The sequence below is a fragment of the Schistocerca nitens genome, chromosome 1, assembly GCF_023898315.1.
Source record: "Schistocerca nitens isolate TAMUIC-IGC-003100 chromosome 1, iqSchNite1.1, whole genome shotgun sequence".
NCBI lineage: Eukaryota > Metazoa > Arthropoda > Insecta > Orthoptera > Acrididae > Schistocerca > Schistocerca nitens.
The window spans coordinates 1,150,251,000-1,150,265,046 of record NC_064614.1 but is presented as its reverse complement, the minus strand read 5'-3'; the positions used below and the strand labels follow the sequence as shown (position 1 = coordinate 1,150,265,046).

General features: G+C 36.7%; 1 protein-coding gene across 1 annotated transcript in view; it reads right to left on the bottom strand.

Moving 5' to 3' along the window:
* LOC126199985 (UPF0692 protein C19orf54 homolog) overlaps nucleotides 1-13,845 on the bottom strand; it is a 55,914-nt gene extending 42,069 nt beyond the window's left edge. Inside the window, exons 1-2 of the mRNA XM_049936670.1 lie at nucleotides 13,334-13,845; nucleotides 1,259-1,513 (exon numbers count right to left, since the gene is read on the bottom strand). Of these exons, the coding sequence (XP_049792627.1) occupies nucleotides 1,259-1,513; nucleotides 13,334-13,596 (518 nt within the window). The 5' untranslated portion in view covers nucleotides 13,597-13,845. The remainder of the gene's footprint in view (nucleotides 1-1,258; nucleotides 1,514-13,333) is intronic.
* Nucleotides 13,846-14,047: the final 202 nt, after the last annotated feature.

The following is a 14,047-nucleotide window of genomic DNA, read 5'->3' as shown; positions in this document are numbered from 1 at the left end:
CTCTGTAGCTTGAATATCAGCCTACGACTGATAAGTGGGGGACTTGAATTTGAATTCACATACTTGTGAAGACTGGTACTTACTGGAAGATTATTCGCTGGGTTTAATCAGCTTCACATAGATTAATAAAAGAACTACCTGAAGGAGAAGTAATGGCTCTGGTTTGATGAAGATGGTATTAATGGCCAGGATTGCAGAGTGCTAACAACAGTGACATCCAATAATATTGCTAGATTATGACGAAGTGACCGACTGACAGCACAACACTGGTCAATCGTCAATGTTTTTAGTTCTTGTGTGTGAAGTCGATGGTATGCTACAGGAACAACAAGTTCATAAAGTGGAAGAAAAAAGCAATAGGAATTACAAATTAAACAGACTATTGAAAATTAAAGTAAACCACACACTGAAAGAAGCAAAAAAACTGACAGTGAAATAGTGAGATCAACAAATGAAGAAATAAAAAAACAGAAGTATCAGAGGAAAGGACAGAATTTATGCTGTAGGGATTTTTTTTTTACGATTTCACATCTTCTGATACAGTTATTATAACTCTAATTTTCCTTGTGCTTGGCAAACCATCATTTAATTAATACTATAGTCAGTTAAGTCTTTACCAATACATTTTTCATCAAATATATCCCAAAAAACAGATAACTCTTCTATTTCCTAATACTCTAACAAACCACAACAAGGTTAGCATCACTGCCTGTAGACTGCGGGGTCCCAGGATCGATTCCCAGCTTGTTTGAAGATTTTCTTCATCTGGGTACTAAGTGTTGTTGCTGTCTAATCATTTCATCCCATCTTCATCACAATGACGTGGACATCACCAGAGTGGCATCAAAGAGAAAGAATTGCACCAGGAAACCGAACAACGCAACAGATGGGGTCTCCTGGTCAATAAAACCATAAATATGATCATTTCAGTTTTACCTTCTCCGTTACTTTTATTCTCTGCTTTCTCTGTCATCACATTTTGGGAAAACTCAGCTGGTTTTGAAAGGAGGCACTGATTACTACTCTTCACCATTTAAAACTCCAAAACAGCATTCTGCAGAATGTAAGGCTTCTTGAAAATCCAATAAAGATTTCACAAAATGTGGCAGATGACTTTCATAGAAGCCTACAACATTACTGATGACAAAATTAAGACACGTTACATGTAGTATAGATGCATTTGATATTTCAAAACTTACACTAAACACATACATAAAGTGTCTTAACAAATAAATTCAATGAATTGAGAAAAGGATACGGGACAAGAAGAATTGCACCATGAGCAAGATGACCTAAAATGTATGTCACATCATGACCAAGTCCTCTGTTCAGTACCTCAACTTGCTGACAACTGTCTTGCAATGTTTCTGCTGCTAGTGCTGCCATATTGTCCACAGAAAACATCTCTCCATGGTGACTGAAGCCACGATTAACTGCCTTCCAGAAAAGTTGCTCCACAGACAGCGGCTGCCTTGTCAAAGTCGAAGCCATACTGAGAGCGACAAGCCCACATCTAAGGATTAAATAAGTTGTTATACTAACAACAACAACAACAACAACAACAACAACAACGAACAACCACCACCACTACCACTATTATTGAAATGATTTTTCCTCGAAGCAACACTACATTAAAAACATATCACAGTCCTGCAAAATTTCTGCAAGTGTTGACAACAGTAAAACACAAACAAATATAAGGGGCCATCAAATAAAAACATGACAGATGGAAAGAAGTAGGCAAACTGTTTATTATTTTAAAAGTTATCGCCGTAATTTCGCACTGTGAGACAAGATGGTCAATATCTTCATAGAAAAATGCTTGAGGTTGCCTGTGGAACCATGATTGTACCCAGGCAGGCACCTCTTTGTCTGCAGTAAATCGACAACCACGATCATCTTTCCTCAGGGCTCCAAAAATATGGAAACCGCTTGTGGGGAGATGGGGACTGTATGGAATATGTGCAAGTGCTTCTCAGTGAAACTTCTGCAGCATTGTCTAAACAACCTTGGTGACGTGGGCCAGCTAACATTTTTATAAGAGTGCACTGATTATCTTGTCTCTAAGAAAGACAAATGTAGTAACAGTTATGTTGATTATTGTAGAAATTATAAACAGTTTATTTAGTTTTTCCCCCATCTGTCTCATTTTCATTTGACTGCCCAATATGTCAGATAATGGTAGGTATTATTGTAAAGCCTCTGCTGTATAATATGTCAAAAATGAGTTGTGTAACAACTATCAATTCCTTTGATTATTAACTTTCTTCTCCATAGTTTGGAGCAAGGTATTGTTTTTAAAGCTGGTTGAGCATATCTGCAAATATAACCTTCTGAGTGTCACAATTTGTACTACAAAAGGGCCTCACCACTGTACATGTCATCTACCATTTCACTGATTATGTATTAAAACATCTGAATGATAAGATTTCACCTACCAGCACATTTTTGATCTGTCTACGGCACTTGACTGCACAAATCACAACATCATTTTATAGAAATGTTAACGTTATGGATTTTCAGCCACTGTGTAATTGTAAGTGATTCACTTCATATATAACCGATAGGAAGAGCAAACTGTCATGTTAAATACCTTACACAGCTCTTGAGATGAATCTTCTTCTCAGTGGCAGAAATCACAACTGGTATTTCAAAGGGCTTAATTATGGAACCATTCCAGTTCTTTGTACATATAAATGACCTACCATCTTATTTTGATAAAGCAGGAATAGTGCTCTTTGTTGTGATGCACGTATCATAACTACACCCAATAGGGCATCAAGAACAGGAGGTACCTTAAACAAAAGTATTCACAAGTATTGACTGGCTCTTGATGAAAAGCATATCACTTAACATAAGAAAAACATAGTTCATCCAATACTGTAAAAGGTAATTTGTTCAGAACTTGAATTGGAAATCAAACAGGGCCTATCACAAACACTTTGGTGCAGCAATATTTACTGTACATGTAACCACTGATTTTTGGCAATGACAGCATTACAAAGTTAGCTTACTCTGCACACTTCCATTCATTGTTGTGATACAAAATGATTTGCTGAGTCAATTTCACAAAGAGAGAAAGTATTCATTGCATAGAAAGTTACTGTAATATCTGCCATCTATCTTGAATGAAACTGTTCTGGCCAGCAATTCTGTCTCATAATTCCCAGTACATTTACAGGCCTAAAAGGTTCGTTGAGAGGAACAAGGCACATGCTGATAAAACAGCATTCATAAATTCAACATGAGTGACAAAAATAGCCTCCACTAACAACTTAACCTTAAATTTGCACAGAGACAAGCTGATAATGGTGTCATAAGAATATTTGACCATCTCCTTTAAGAATCAATCTAGAAAGAATAGTGATTACAAAACACTTGGCCATCTCATCCTAGACTACTGCCCAAGTGTGGGATGCTGAAAGAACTAAACTGGCAGACACTCAAAGACGAATGTAAAGTATCCCATGAAAGCTTACCTAGAAAGTATCTAGGAACAACTTTAAGTGGTGAATCTAAGAATATGCTGCAACCCACTACTTATCATTCCCACAGGGAGTGTGAAGAGAAGATTAGACTAATTGCAGCTTGCACAGAGGTATATGAGCAATCATTCTTCCCACATACCATATGTGAGCAGAGCTCGAAAAAGTCTAAATAACTGGTGAAATGGGAAGTACCCATTATCAAACACTTTACAGTGGTTTCCAGATTAAAGTCTAGAATTGGAATAAAAACACCAGCAGACAATAAAACAAAATGAAATCAAACCTGCATGACAACACCATCTTCTCTATAAATAAATGTTAAAACAGAAAAAATCTGTATTGATCCACGTAACACACAAAAAACTGAACTAGTCTGTATACATTTCCATTTATATACATACCAGTAGTTCATTTAATTTATCTTCCATGTCAGATAAGTCCCTGAATAGCAGTCTCTTAGTTTCCTTATTATGTCTCTTTCCTGGATGATTTGTTTCAATAGGGTCATTCCATGCCAAGTGGTCTATAGGCTCCCACATGACCCTCATGGATTTTGATGAAATATCTCTGTAAGTATTTGCATGAAAGAAACAAAACTTGCCCATCTTATACAAATTTTAGAGTTCTTTAAAGTAAAATATTAAGAAAAGTATTTCTGAGCAATTTTCATATAGATAATTTGAAGCAAAGTTGGGCGAAAAAATAGCTGTTAAAAAAATGCGAACTTAAGTTTTTTATATCTCCAAAAGTAATTGTGGGATGTACATGAAACTTTGCATATTATAACTCACCAACACAAGGTCTTAGCATATAAAATTTCATTCTCCTATTGCTTTCCATTATTTCACAAATCTAGGGTGAAGTTGACAATTTTTCAAAAAGTGCTAAAAATGGGTATTTTTAGTCAAATTTTTCAAAAAAGTGTTTTCTCCAAACTCTTCTAAACTATGCTCATTAGAAAGAGCATATTCTAAACTATCTAGAAAAGTGGATTTGGTTTTGCAAAGCAAGCATATAAGGCCCTAAAAAGTAGCATCATCAAAGAGGCGCACTGAAAGTTTGAACATATTTTTCTGGCACTCAAATTATACCTGAAATCTTTTATTTTGCCTTATACATGTTTATTAATGTCTGGGATAAGTGAAATAAGAAGTCCTGATGAATAGGACCTAGCTTAAGTCCGAATAGCAAAAGAATAAAAATAGAAAATGTTATTTCTTAATTGTCACCTCCCCCCCCCCACTCTCTCTCTCTCTCTCTCTCTCTCTCTCTCTCTCTCTCTCTCTCTCTCACACACACACACACACACACACACAAAATTATTATTAAGAATGAATGTAAATCGTAAAATTTATTTGCATAATCATCTAATTATTGGTTGCCTGTTTAATGAACAACACCAGCTTACTGATGGAAAAGAAGTGTATAAATGAGTTGCTATGGTCCATGGTGGCTTAGCCACTGCTAGTTTCATTTCACCTGAGAAAACCAGCATTCCCATTGCCATAGGGGCCACACCCGATAGCTTAGCAACAGCCATGGGTGGGTTTCTTTACCACAGGATCCCAAGCCTGATAAGGGTTTCTTTAGACAGGTTCCCAAACTTGATAGTAAAATTATTTAAGTGCCCTGTGTTAAATTAGACGGCACTCTTGGGTTCCTTAGATTGTTTCCTCTAACCTATTTCAATTTTTGATGTGCTACATTAATTTTCTGATGAATACCAAGAGGAATTGTGTATTGCCGGGCAGACGAATTTACTGAAGGAGCTGGAATAACTGCAATAATGTGGTGTTCCAGAACCCAGCACTTGTCACTTCTTGGTGGCCAATAAAATGAATTTGCTGGACCATGTGGGTGCATAAAGTTTATTAATGCATCCCTTTGCTCTGTGGAGGTCTCACAGATATTCCCAATCCACCACACGTTTTCATAGATGCATGCAACATATTGTCCTGGTTGGAGAGCAGACATTAATATGCCTCCTTCATTACTGTGACCCATTTTAGCTAGAAAAGATGAACAATCATTTGAAACTCTGCTGACCTGAATTGTTGTTTCATCAATACGTAAAAAGTGATGATCTTCTCTAGTGCCTCCTACAGTTTGTCCAAGTTTAAACCTCTCTTCTTGTGGCACAATATTTTTTTCAATTTCATCTTTACAGACGAAAACAAATTTAATTCCATTTATGTTTTCAGAGCAGAAGTGAAACAGATCTAGGGGAGTAAGAATTTGTCCATTAAGTGGCCGTTGCAAGCTTGCTCTTGCTGCTAACCGCTTTGTTGTACCTCCAATCCCATCACAAGGTGATTTCCCGTGACTAGGCGCAAAAAAATTCCATTCGGCTGTCATTCCAAAATCACTCTTATGATAGCACAAATTTAGGAAATTCTTGAGATTTTTATATTGAGCACTGGAGCCATCACTGAAATAATGAATGTGGGATATCTGTGCAAACCGTGCTTTTATATATTTGATGAGCTCCTTGATAAAAACGTGAACTGCAATAGTCTCATGCCGCAAACAATCACTGATAATGCAAAAACTTAAAGATTCTACTTTCTCATTTTGACAAAAGTAGATAACAAATGGATGAATTGTTGCTTGACTATTGTCCCAGTGGAAGCCTTGCACAACATCCTGAATGATAAAAGACTAATTTTTGCAAAATCCATTAGGACAACAAGCCCATTGTCTTTCAGATGACATTGAAGGCCTTTAAGATGTAAGCTTTGATGCTTGGCAATGTAATGATGGCATGACAGACTCCATATTTTAGTTTTTACGTCTTCAATAAATTCACCCACTACCATTTGCTTTGTGTCCAGTGTGACCCGTTCGGTATGTACCCATTGCTTAAACACAATAACTTCCTGTGGCTCATGATCTAGGAAATAGCTGGCAATTTCAGATGCTATAGCTTCGGGCCCAGGACACCTTTCACAGTGATGTAGCATGCACTGTTTATAGTTCAAACTGCAAACTGCCTTGCTGAGAATCTCCTTATAATTTTCATGTATACCAGCTCCGCTAAGTATAAGCTTAACATTTTGGTGAATTGCACAGACGCAAACTGCATGCATTGCAGCTGATCCTACTGTTACACACCATTTGGGTCTTAGTTCACAAAACTTTGAGAACCCTATTTCTGGACCATTTATATTCTTATGGATAACATACATTTCCCGAAAATTGCAAAGTAACAATCTTTTCTGCATGTATGTCTTTCTATCTAAAAGTCTAACTCAAATATTATCTTTTTTTCCAGGGCACACCCTACTATACTCATCATCTTCAAAAAAAATTTGCACTCTACTAGCAACTTCTGTTGGTAATTTCCTGCTTTGCCTATTTTCGGGAAGTGCCAGAATGCCCTTCTCTGCCTTAAGCTTCCGAGCATTCTTCACCATTCTTTCGGACACGCCAAACTGAGCTGCTGTTTGTCTGACTGTCCAACTTACAGGTACCAAGGTTAAAATTTGCATCTGTTCTTTATGAATTGCATTCTGCATCTTGGCTTTCAGTTCAGTTGGCAAATGTGCATAGTCGGCACAGTTTCCACATTCCTTAATTTCACTAGCATCTTCAATTTGTCGGTTTACTCCCATTGCATTTACAATTCTGTTTTTAATAACATTTTGAGCCTTTTGAATTTTCTTCTTCACATATTGGAGCTTATCTCTGTAGCTTACTGTTCTCTTCAGGGGTGAAATACCGATAAACAATAAGCTACTATTTAATTCTTTTTTTGGTGTAAAGTCCTCATCAGAATGTGATGATGAGGCTGATAAAGCTTCATCCAAGTGTTATTCAAGGCACTAATAAACATTTATTAGGCATAATAAAAGGTTTCAGGTATAATTTGAGTGCCAGAAAAATGTGTTCAAACTTCCAGTGCGCCTCTTTGATGATGCTACTTTTTAGGGCCTTATATGCTTGCATTGCAAAACCAAATCCACTTTTCTAGATAGTTTAGAATATGCTCTTTCTAATGACCATAGTTTAGAAGAGTTTGGAGAAAACACTTTTTTGAAAAATTTGACTAAAAATACCCATTTTTAGCACTTTTTGAAAAATCGTCAACTTCACCCTAGATTTGTGAAATAATGGAAAGCAATAGGAGAATGAAATTTTATATTCTAAGACCTTGTGTTGGTGAGTTATGGTGTGCAAAGTTTCATGTACATCCCACAATTACTTTTGGAGATATAAAAAACTAAAGTTCACATTTTTTTAACAGCTATTTTTTCGCCCAACTTTGCTTCAAATTATCTATATGAAAATTGCTCAGAAATACTTTTCTTAATATTTTACTTTAAAGAGCTCTAAAGTTTGTATAAGAGGGGCAAGTTTTGTTTCTTTCATGCAAATACTTAGAGATCTCAGTTGCTGAAAATTCAAGGATGCACCATTGGACGCTGTGCTAGGGTTTCAAACAAGTGACTATATCTCTGCAAGTATTGAATTTCTGAAACTGAAACTTTACCAGTGTTCATTGAGAACATGTGTGAATGTTCATACAAAATTTCATCAAAATCCATGATAGTCATGTGGGAACATTTCTCGATATTAGACCACTTGGCACGGAATGGCCCAATAATCAAACGAAGCTCTCTTTCTTCTCTTTTCCCACATTAATGAATCATGAATTACATCATATGTATTGTTACAGCATGAAACTACTGAAACAAGTATGTCTGAAACCATTGTTTTAGGGGAAGGATCTTGGTGCTTGGTTCCTATTTGAACTAGGAACACGAAGTAAAAAGGGTTTGGTTTAGCCCATACCAACGAACATTTGTATAACCATTCAAACAACTGTCTTATTGTAGTTATGTTACATTACATCAAACAAGGTTTGAACAAAAAATCAGAGCTGGGACCCAAGCAAACTGTGTGAACTGATTAATTCCTTCTTCAAAAAAATTTTAACTGGGATGAAATTAATGCTCAGTTAATGGTACCATTTGTATGTACTCAGCTCATATTTTACATGTAAAAATTGTCACTCTATGGTTTTTCCAGGTTTAAGTTTGCAAGTATGTACACTTCAGAACTTTCTACCCTGTTTATTATTTATTGTTGGTGAATTAGGTTAATATGTGGTACAATATTTTTGACAGTATAAAACTGGACAATTTTTTTCCCCAGAAGTTGAAAAATAGCCAATCTGTGTAAAACCAGTCAGTAACATTCACAAAAAAATATTATTTACAATTTCTTCAGCTGATTCTTTGCTCAGCTTCACACCAATGCTTGCATCATCTGCAAACAATTCAAATTCTGGCTTTTGAGGCAGATGATGTGGAATCCTTATTTGTATTCTTGAGCAGCCTAGGAAGCTTTCTAAATTATTCTTCTTAAATAGCAACAAAATCGGAGATAGGCTGAATTACATATTCCATACATATCTAACGTTTCTAATAGAATATTATGAGTGATACAATCAACGACCTTCAATAAGTCACAGATGATCTCAACTGGTGATATTTTATCATTTACATACGCTTACATATCGGCAATCATAGACCCTAAAGATCAAGTGCTGACCTTAAAATGTTCCTCCATAGAGGGCAATCTTATACACTTTGGACCCACTTCTCATAGAAACCCAGTCACTGAAGATCCTACTGCAGTCTGTCCTCTCATCAGTTCCCTGGTCTTCTTGCTGGACAGGTTCCATGATGTTTTCGTGAAAGCATAACTTTGGGCTAGTGTCTGGCCTCCTGGCAATGTGTCCGCAGTCTTATTCTACGTGTTCCCATTTTCAGCATGATGTTCAATTGTTTCATCAAGTTGCACAATTCCTAGTTCTTTCTAAATCTCCAAGTGTCCTATTCGTGGGTTGGACAAAAGATTTTTCTCCAGATTTTCTGTTCATAAGTCAACTGGTTTTCTTCATCTTTTTCTGGAGTACTTTGGTCTCTGTTCAATATAAAAACACTAGTATTATCACTGCATTATAGGTTTCAAGTCTGGTTGTAATACATTTTTGATGACATCTCTGCTCCTGACAGAAATAAGTTTCAGACTCAATGACAGTATGTTATTAACTTCTTGTTTCATGTAATTACGCCTGTTGAACCAGATGCCATCTACTCTGGCCACCTTCCTCATTCCTATGTGTAATGAAAGATTATTAGTGGCTTCCCTTAATACTCCATTTCTGCCTTCTTCGCATTAATGCTCAGTCCAACAATGGCATTATTTGCCAAGTCTACTATAGTTCCTGTCATCTCCTCCAACGCCGCTATGGTTGCAATGTCATCTGCATATTCCAATAACTGTGTTCTTACATTTAGCTTAACTCCTTCGCCTTATCTTTTCATTTCCCAACTACTTTCTCCATGACCAAATTAAAAAGCAATGGTGAAATGGCATCACCTTGCCTCACAACTATTCTGATGACAATTCCTTGGGCTGGTTCCCCTAGTATTTCACCTTGGCTTTTGTCTCGGCTGTACTCACCTTCACCAATTAGCTCCTTCGGTATGCCCTACTTCTTCAGGACATTGTACATACTTAATCTGTTTACAACATCATAAGCCTTTGAGAAATTTACAAATGTTACCAGAAACCAGTAGGTTAATTCCAAGTACTTCTCTCAAATTTGTCTCGTGATGAAAAATTCATCCACAGTTGACCTTCCTGTCTGAAAACCTGCCTGGTACACTCCAACAATTTCTTCAGCAAAAGGCTTCAGCTTTCAAGAATTATTAATCATAACACTTTGTTTTGTACAGTCAGAAGAGATATCCCTCTATAATAGCTACAATTCATTTTATTGTTCTTTTTGTGCAGTGAGACAATGCCCACAACCATTTCCTATCATTGATAGATTTTACTATGTGCTCATCAAGTGTATAAATACCTGTCTCAGTAGAGTGGCCCTTTTGAAATCCAGCACTGACTGGCTAAGTATCTCATTACTACACAGGTAGGTGATAACCCTGGTGTCCATTAGTTTCCAGATATTCTAGTAAACAGTGCAAGGAATGACACTGGGTGGTAGTTACTGATATCTGTGGAAAAATCTTCTTATAGAGAGGCCCAAGAATGACATATTTTAACCTGTGTAGGAAAACCCCTTGAATTAAATGCATTACATATGTGACTAATAACATTATATGTTATTGGGACGCAAGTTTATAGTGAGTTATTGGATCTGTTGTCCACCCCATAGCGAAAATTTGTTTTTTAGTGTCCTGGTGATCTTTCTTGTTTCAGATGGGGAAGTGAAATTAATTTTTATTTCATTAAATGTCCTCTGTATCACTTCATTGGTTTTCTGTTTTGCTATCTCTCCTGAACTACTTGCACCAATTTTCTCACTTATTTCTAAAAAGTGATTATCATATCTGCTACACATCAACTGCCTTTCAATATGTTCTCACTGTCTTTCATAGAAATAGTGCCATATTCTATAGCTTCTTTCCCTGTCTTTCTTACCAATATTCCATATTAACCTGATTTTACTGTCTGATCTGTTGATCTCAGACAAAATGTTAAGCAACACAGATAAGCAGTAGAAAAAGCAACATAGATAACTTTCTCTGCCACAACAATTGACCAGATATATACAAACACAACTAAGACGCATGACCATAATCTTGATGACTGGTTTAGAAGACCACACTGCTGCCAAACATTTCTGCTGAATTAAATGCTAATTTCGAAACACAGTTACGACACAGACCCGGCCACCACACAAATCAAAACACCCTCCATGAACACCACCCAATACAAAACAAAAATACATTTGATTACAATGTGCATGCATGCCACGCTCATAACAACACAGCTCACACACACACACACACACACACACACACGTGGGAACAGGGAGAGAATAGAATTCTTGACTTTTTTTTCTTTGCATCTGTATTACTCTCAGGGATGTAGGTTAGGGTGACAGACTGATCTGTAGCACAGCCCAATACCTAGATTAGGTTGAAATGTGAGAGTTTGGTTGAGAGCCGGCAAAGCATAATTGATGGGTTCAGGGGTCGACAGAAGCGTCCGATCCCACACGCCGGCTTTGACCCGTGACATAAGGGTGTCGTCGTGTGTGACGTCATGACGGCGCGGAGTTTGGTTTGAGTGTGGCTGTCTCCAGTTCTGTTTTATTTTATTTACTTTTCTGATTTGTTCATTCTATCTCGTGAGATATTTTTTTTTTATTTAAAAACACTTATTACTTATTTTAATTATCTGTTTCCTCCAATTTCTGTTTTAGTTTATTATATTTATCTTTCTGATCTGTTCGTTCTATCCCGTGAGATTTTTTTTTTTAAAGACAAAAAACACTAATCAGCTACTGAAGCATCTTTATCTTCTATGGGTTGCAGGGGTTACAACCCCTGGGGAGGTGGGTGGGTATTCATGCATGGCTGTCTTCACTTACACATTGTAGCTATGCAAGGCGTCTAAATTTGTTTATATTTAGTTTGCCCCCCCCACCCAAAACACCACATTTCCCGCGCTTGTCCCGTTAGTGTCATTAGGCTTCTTGTGGAAAGTGTGTGTGTTTGTTTTTATTTCCGCCATATTTGTGACGTCATGGGTCAAAGCAGACGGGCGGGATCGGACGCTTCCGTATTTCCGGGTTCAGTTGTCCCAAATCATCAATTCTGTTCAAAAAGTATTGAATTTGCATATGATACAAATCTACTAATTTAAAGGAAGACTGCAGATCCTACTGAATGAACAGTGGTGCGTGTATCACAGATTGCTGTGTGGTTATCCTAAAACTAGCCGTTTAAGGAAAAAAGTTTCAACGTGTTTGTGTCTCTCACAAAGGTTGAACCATATACCATAAATAATGAATTAGAAACCAATTGGTACTGTATGAAAAAATGTGTACTGTGCACAGACAAGACTCCTTGTTAAGATGTTGATTTATTTTGTTTACGGAAATTCTCATTTCAGTCGATGATTTTCACACAAAAAGATAATTATTTGAAAGAGACCATCCAGAAACTCATGCAACCATTGTTTTAAAAATTACAATTCCTTACACTGCCTTGCTTATGTATCTTGGAGATCACATAATTTGTGAACATAATTATGGGGAACAAACACAGCCTTGTTCATACAAAACAAGATGTTCACACATACAATACTGTGTGAAAGCTGCATTTACACAGACAACACAAACAAAAATTAAGGAAAAGCACCACTGTAAACAAGTAACCAGTTTTATAAAAATATTAACTGACGAAATTACAGCAATACATCTACCTTTCTAAATAAGTTCTATAATAATAATAATAATTTTTTAATGGAACTTAATAGGCTAATCGATATTGGTGACCTTCCAGACTTTCCTGTATATCTTAATGTTTTAAAAAGGCTACTTTGTATATTTTTAACATTGGCACAGTATATTTTTCTCCTGGCTGTAAAAGCTGTAAAGTGGCAACTGGAATTTCCAACTGTGAGTACAAAGGTAGATGCTACAGCTGTGTCAAACAACAAAAACAATGATACACTAACAGAACAGGGAAGGACACCAGCTGTTAATGCTGTTAAGTGATTTGGCTGAAAAACAGACAAACTAAAACTTCTGCATGAAAATTATTTTGTGCTATCATATAACGAGGCAACAGTTTATATATGAAGACACAAGTATCAACAACAGCTGGATTCTTCTGAGTTACAGCTTTTGTGTCGCTTTTCACAATCCACCACAAAACCAAACAACTTTACTGGTTAGTAATCAACTACTATTCAGTCTAAATTCATTTATAATTCCTGATAGTCCTTTGAGCACAATGGTCATGCATTCGCTATACCCTCAATTCTGAGTAAGATAGATAAAATTTTTGTGCCAGAAAACTTACTTTGGTCCATCTTGAAGTATTGGCTGTATGTGGTTGTAACATAATACTTCTGGAGGATATTCGCTTCTTTCTCGTTCCCACAGCAGTCTCGTTGCCTCAAATAACTCTTGCTCTGGATGCTGAAATCCGCACGGTATTACACTGACTGGTACAGTAATGAAGCCACACGCACTAATCGGATTTATCGGCGGGATGCTATTGAGCAAAACAGGCATAACAGGTGGAGGTGGCGGTGGGAAGTACATGTCATCTCTTCCAGACATCTGAGCAGCTTTATACAGGGATTACGGCAGCTAACAATTTGATTTATAGTGTCAAACGCTGTCAGCTAAAAACATTACATTTAAATGTCTGCCGATGAAGCGCGCCGTAGCCATCAGACATATAAAAATCAATTCATAACAATGAAACTTGTGATCTACATTATTCAAAAAATATATACACCATTTACTCTGGTATTCACTATTCACCTACACTCTTCTTGCATGCTATTTGACACCTCCACCACTGCATCCCACTCTCAAAGAGATAACAACTAAATCTCAGAAATCGAACAATGTTGTTTGAATTGTGACTGCATCTCTTCATAAAGAAACGCTTTGCTAACTGTTTCAAATCCACAATCGACATTCTCATCCACTCTCTACTACTCAACCGAAACTTAAGTCGTATAAAATAACGATAAAAAGTCATAACTCTTGATTTTGACCCCTG